Source organism: Triticum dicoccoides, chromosome 5A, assembly GCF_002162155.2.
Source record: "Triticum dicoccoides isolate Atlit2015 ecotype Zavitan chromosome 5A, WEW_v2.0, whole genome shotgun sequence".
Lineage (NCBI taxonomy): Eukaryota > Viridiplantae > Streptophyta > Magnoliopsida > Poales > Poaceae > Triticum > Triticum dicoccoides.
In genome coordinates, this window is record NC_041388.1 from 507,321,753 (window position 1) to 507,327,578 (window position 5,826).

Genomic DNA, 5,826 nt, shown 5'->3' on the forward strand with positions numbered 1-5,826 from the left:
AGAGGGGGGGGGGAGGGAGGGGAGCCACAAAAGAGCCAAGCTGCAGTGTCGCTGTAGAGCAAAGGGGATTGATAGCTAGCTAGCCGCGCGATGCCTCCCCTCCCCTAACCTTTCCGTCTTCCTCCTCTCCTCTCCTCTCCCTCTCCCCACGGTCCCAACAAGCTCTCCTCCCTCCGCCTGCTTTCCCCTCCCCTCCTCCAAATCCCGTGCAAAAGCTGGGATCTTTTTAATTAGCCCAAGGAGGGTACTAGTGCTACATGAGATCATGAGCTCCGAGGACTCGCTCAAGTCGCTGTCGCTCGACTACCTCAACCTGCTCATCAACGGCCAGGCCTTCAGCGACGTGGCCTTCAGCGTGGAGGGCCGCCTCGTGCACGCGCACCGCTGCGTGCTCGCCGCGCGGAGCCTCTTCTTCAGGAAGCTCTTCTGCGGCCTCGACCCGAGCCACCAGCCTCCGCCACCGCCTCTCAACTGGCCAAACGCGGGAGGCGGCAGCGGTGGCGGTGGCGGTGGCGGCTCACGTGGGGGCAGCGGGGGTGCCCCTGCCACGCCCGAGCTGGTCATCCCCGTCAGCTCGATCCGGTACGAGGTGCTAGTGCTGGTGTTGCAGTTCCTCTACAGCGGCCAGGCGTCGGTCGCGGCGCCCAAGAGCGGGCCGCTACCCGGCTGCGGCGCCAGGGGATGCTGGCACACCCGCTGCGGCGCCGCCGTCGACCTAGCCCTCGACACCCTCGCCGCCGCCCGCTCCTTTGGCGTCGAACAGCTCGCCTTGCTGGTCCAGGTGGGGAACAAACACTATCATTCGAATTTCCATGTCTTCCGTCCATCCATGCTGCGAGCACTGCACTCATATTCCCCTTTTCTTGGGATCTGCAAGCATATGCTAACTCGATCTCCAGTCGTCGACGCCATTAAGGATGATGGTAGTTAGGCCTGCCATGATTGGAGGCGCCCTTTGTGACATTAACATGGCAGCATGCAGGCTAGCAGGTCAGAAGAATCAAATCCATGGACGTCTGCGCCGGTGCAGCTCATACTGACTAGATCCCTACTAGGTTGCCCCCCTTTGCCTTTCTGATCGATCGATTCACTCACTGCATCATCAGCAGGCTGCAGCTGCTGCAGATTCCAGTGCACTCACTCCCCTCGTCAGTCCATTTTCTATGAATTTCTCCTCTTGGTGCTGTGTGTACTGAACGAGTGATAGGACTGAGTCGTCTCTAGTCTCTCACAGTCTCCTTTGCTTTTTCCTCGCTCCTGCTACTGCTGTTGCTGCAGCCACTGTCATGCATCACTTGTCATGGAGCTCCTCCTCTGACTCATCTTTACTAGGAAGGGTCTTTTCACGCCCTCGTTTGTGTCTGTCGCTTCCCTCACATCACATCCATCTCCACCTCCGCCCACTGCTTGCGATTGCGTTGCGCTAGGGTTTCTTCTTGGACACTGATCCAGTCCCGAACAGCGTCATTTCCAACAAAATTGCTGCCGTGCAGCATGTCATGGTATTGTTGGGCAAGTACACATGCATTGCTGTGCGGTAATTGGAATTAAACAGTGCATTTCATGCAGATGATTTGTTGTTGGTTTTGATCTGGTTAATAGTATATCATACTGGCTAATTTGTTAGATAATCATTTGGGAGAATTTGTCGATGCAGAAGCAATTGGAGAGCATGGTGAAGGAGGCGTCCGTGGATGACGTGATGAAGGTACTCATGGCGTCGCGCAAGTTCGAGATGCAGGAGCTCTGGGCCACCTGCTCCCACCTCGTCGCACGCTCGGGCCTCTCCGCCGACCTCCTCGCCAAGCACCTCCCCATCGACGTCGTCGCCAAGATCGAGGAGATTCGCGCCAAGTCGCCACTTGCCGGAGGCGGCGCCTCCGTGCCGCGCTCGCCGTTCCTCACCCACCACTATCTGCCCATCAACAACGGGCCGTCTTCCGCCGCCGACCGCGACCACAAGATCCGGCGCATGCGTCGTGCCCTCGACGCGGCCGACATCGAGCTCGTCAAGCTCATGGTCATGGGCGAAGGCCTGGACCTCGATGACGCGCTCGCGGTGCACTACGCCGTGCAGCACTGCAACCGCGACGTCGTCAAGGCGCTCCTGGAGCTCGGAGCCGCCGACGTCAACTCCCGCGCCGGCCCGACGGGGAAGACCCCGCTGCACCTGGCCGCCGAGATGGTGTCCCCAGATATGGTATCCGTGCTCCTTGACCACCACGCCGACCCCAATGCCAGGACGCTCGACGGCGTCACACCGCTGGACGTGCTCCGGGGCCTCACCTCGGAGTTCCTCTTCAAGGGCGCCGTACCAGGGCTCACCCACATCGAGCCCAACAAGCTGAGGCTGTGCCTCGAACTCGTGCAGTCAGCGGTCATGGTAACCACGCGTGACGACGGCGGGGGAGGCGATGGCGGCGGCGCTGGGGGAAGCGACGGCGGAAATTTCGGCCGGGGCGACGCGGACGACAGCCTGGTGAGCCTGACCATGAATTCCACGCTCATGTACCAGGGCCAGGAGATGGCGGCGCCGCCGGTGGCCGGCGAGGCGAGGAACAAAGGGACCAACAACGGCCGCGCGAGCCCCTCCAACCTGTACTTCCCCAATGGCTTCCCATGATGGTCGTCAACAACTCCGGCCGGCCGCCTCAGTATTCTAGCTGCTCGTCGCTCCTATCACACATGCATATCTCCGTCCTCCTCCTCTGGCTCTCGATCGACCGATCTATGGTGATGATTAATTCTGTTGCATCATCGTTGGACATGGATCGATCCATACGATGATGCAACTGTATCGCTAGGGATTGAAAGGGTCGACATATGATCGAGTGTGCAATGCATGCATGACCAAGAACTTGATGGTATTTGATGTGGATTCTTCTTCGATCTTTTCGCATGATTGGCAAGTCCAGCAACTGTTGCTAATTTGTTCAAACCAGTGGTCAAGGTTTCTCATAAAGTAGTCAATGTTCATCTTAATTGTCAATGCATGTTGCGAGATTCATTGGTCCTGGATGCATACTATGATGCAGTGTTGAACGCTATGCGCAGCATGGGGATTCAGCAGTTGCCCGTGGTTTTACATGCATGTCCCCTTTATGCAGCTTTTGGTTACTGTAGTAGGGCTTTGGACGATAGGCAGGATAGCTCATGGCCTTCGACAAGGCGAATCTAAGCGTGGAATCGAATGAATGGCCACAGGGATTGCCCTTGCATTTCTCCAATTATTCCTGTGGCAATTTTTCCGTCCATCAGATTTTCTTTAATAATAGGAAATAAATAAAGAGAACTTCCCCAAAACGATATAACTAGGAATAATTGTCAAATGGCAACAAAGAAGTTTAAATTTTGTGAAAATTACAATACAAGTAGTTTTTTTTGCGGAAACAATACAAATAATTTAACGTAAATATAAGCAAACGTTATTTCCACAGAGCGTATAGTTATTTCTTCCTATTCAAGAAAGAGGCGATCTCGCCAGCGCCGCCAGGGAGTTTCCCCGCCACCGTCCTCCGGCGGTTCTCCTCCGCCGACGACCTCGATCGTCGGTGGTGAGGGGGGTCACCAAATCCACACATGTGGATAGTTTTAGACCAACGTAGCTTAGTTTTTTAGGTTGTTCATCGTTTTGGCTTTGGCAGCGGCGATTGGTGCTATGGTTGGGGGTGGATTTGGAATCCATTCTGTTCAAATAAGGATGGTGTGGCGGCGACTGCATCCTCATGGTGGTTCTGTGTCCTCGAGCTCCGCCGTTGCGACATCGTTTGCTTTAGCATCGGCACGGAGCTTGGGAGGTAATCTAGGAACGAATGCAGATTGTGGTCTGCATCAACGGCATCTCGAAGATGGTGGATCGTGTGTTGGGTTTGTGGTACGTGGATGCCAGGTATGGTTTCCTCCTTCCACGTCTTAGACATGTGGGGATGCTAGATGTGGAATTCGATAGCGTGTCCGGGGTGTTGCCCATTCGTTCAATGGTAATGGTTTCGTCTTCCGTGAGTCACTTTGGAGGTCCGCAAAGTTGCATATCCGCAGTGGAGACATTTCGAGCTCGGTGTGTGGAGGTGATCTGTCATTTTTTTTTCTTTGGTGAGTGTTGTGATGGTGCCAGAGGTAGGTGACGGGTATTGGTGTCAAGTTCAAAGATATCTTTGGTGTTATTTGTAATTTTACTTCTTGCATGTTGTTCCGTTGTGCAACTATTTATTCAATATTGTCAGTTTGGTATGTACGGGACTTGTGCTATGAACCTTATGATATAAATGAAATATGTTGTACCCTGGAAAAAAGTCTAATTAATGAAATAATGTCTTCATCATCAATAATAAAAGAAAGAATACAGAAATTTTCTACATAGTTTAACGTGTGGCACCCATGGCGGTAGAGTAGCAGGTATACAGTGCAAATAGTACAGGTGATTTTTCATTGGCACTTTTGGATGCTGTAAGGCATTTTGTTGATTACATCAGACTAATATCTTTGATAGCATAGCTGATACTCCTGTGTAGTAAATAGTATGTGTTTCGCTCAAAATAAAAGTAAATAGTGTGTCGTCTCTGTCCAATATAAGGGGACAGCGCGATTAATGAAAACATTAGGGTTTTTTTGCTCTTGGCCGCAGGTGAGTGGTCAGTTGTATTTGTATGTATGATATATCGATTATTATATATGGATGGTACGTCAAACAAGAGAACTCGCTCTCACAATTTATTCTTATTTTTCCTTTTACACTCGTGTAGAATCAGGCTTTAGTCCCGGTTTATAAGGACCTTTAGTGCCGGTTCACCAACTGACACAAAAGGGTGGGGACTAAAGCCCCCTCCCCCTAGTGCCGGTTCAGCATGAACCGGAACCAAAGGCTCACCGCGTGGCACCAGCACGCGCCGGGGGGCTGGGGGCCTTTAGTCCCACACCAATCGGGACTAAAAGGTTTAGGGGTTTTATGGGTTTTATGGGTTTATGGTTTATTTTTTCTTTTATTTTTATGTTTTCCATTTAATTCCTTTTCATTTCAAACATATTTTATGCTACTACATACTGTACACGTGATGAATAGTAAAATTACGGTGTGTGTGTGTGTGTGTATATATATATATAGGAAAATGGTTGTGTACTCCTGGGAGTACGTACTCCCGCTCCTCATATACCACATAGATGAATCTTTTATATCTTTTTATTATTTTAATATACTTTATTAGTAATTATTAGATATCCCAAAATGAGTTTCATGAAAAAATTCATGTGAGTCTATGTATTTTTAAATATTTACGTATATACTGATGTGTTTGTACGTGAAAAGGTATATTACAAAAAGTACGTCGCAGATGATAATTTTTCAACTAAACTCATATTGGGGTATCTTAGAATATTTAATGAAATATATTGAGAATAATAAAGAGGTATAATTAATGCGTATATGGGGTATATTGAGGATGGGAGTACATACTCCCAACAGTACAGAAAAGGAGTCCTATATATATATACAATTTGGTATATACATACAATTTCTATTACAATTTGCAGATCATTACATGCAGGCATTAGGTGTAATGGTATTCTCCTTTTGAATCTATGACCTGGTCGATCAAAAATCCCGTCATTTCCCCTTGAATCGCTCGTACCTGATCCGTTGGTAGGAGCTGATCCCGCTTCTCCGACATCTTTAAAGAAGGAGATCAATATGAATGCATTAGTTGTGTGTATATATATATTAGATAATGATATAGAAATTATGAATAGTGTTCTGGCAAACGTACCCAAACTTGTCTATCATCTTTGGTTCTTTCGAACGTCATAATGTGAATGTTCTCACAAACGTAGTAT

General features: G+C 49.7%; 1 protein-coding gene across 1 annotated transcript; it reads left to right on the forward strand.

Moving 5' to 3' along the window:
* The first annotated feature begins 46 nt into the window (after positions 1–46).
* On the forward strand, positions 47–2,989 carry LOC119302429 (BTB/POZ domain and ankyrin repeat-containing protein NH5.2-like). The gene is made up of 2 exons (XM_037579469.1): positions 47–781; positions 1,658–2,989. The coding sequence occupies exons 1-2, from the start codon at positions 266–268 to the stop codon at positions 2,621–2,623; spliced, it is 1,482 nt and encodes a 493-aa protein (XP_037435366.1). The 5' UTR covers positions 47–265; the 3' UTR covers positions 2,624–2,989.
* The last annotated feature ends 2,837 nt before the right edge of the window (positions 2,990–5,826 follow it).

What these genes read in the sequence shown, in the direction of transcription:
- LOC119302429 (XM_037579469.1), top strand. Translation starts at nt 266, where the DNA reads ATGAGCTCCGAGGACTCGCTCAAGTCGCTGTCGCTCGACTACCTCAAC. An exon ending in AGCTCGCCTTGCTGGTCCAG is followed by an intron (nt 782 to 1,657) that starts GTGGGGAACAAA and finishes TTGTCGATGCAG; the next exon opens with AAGCAATTGGAGAGCATGGT.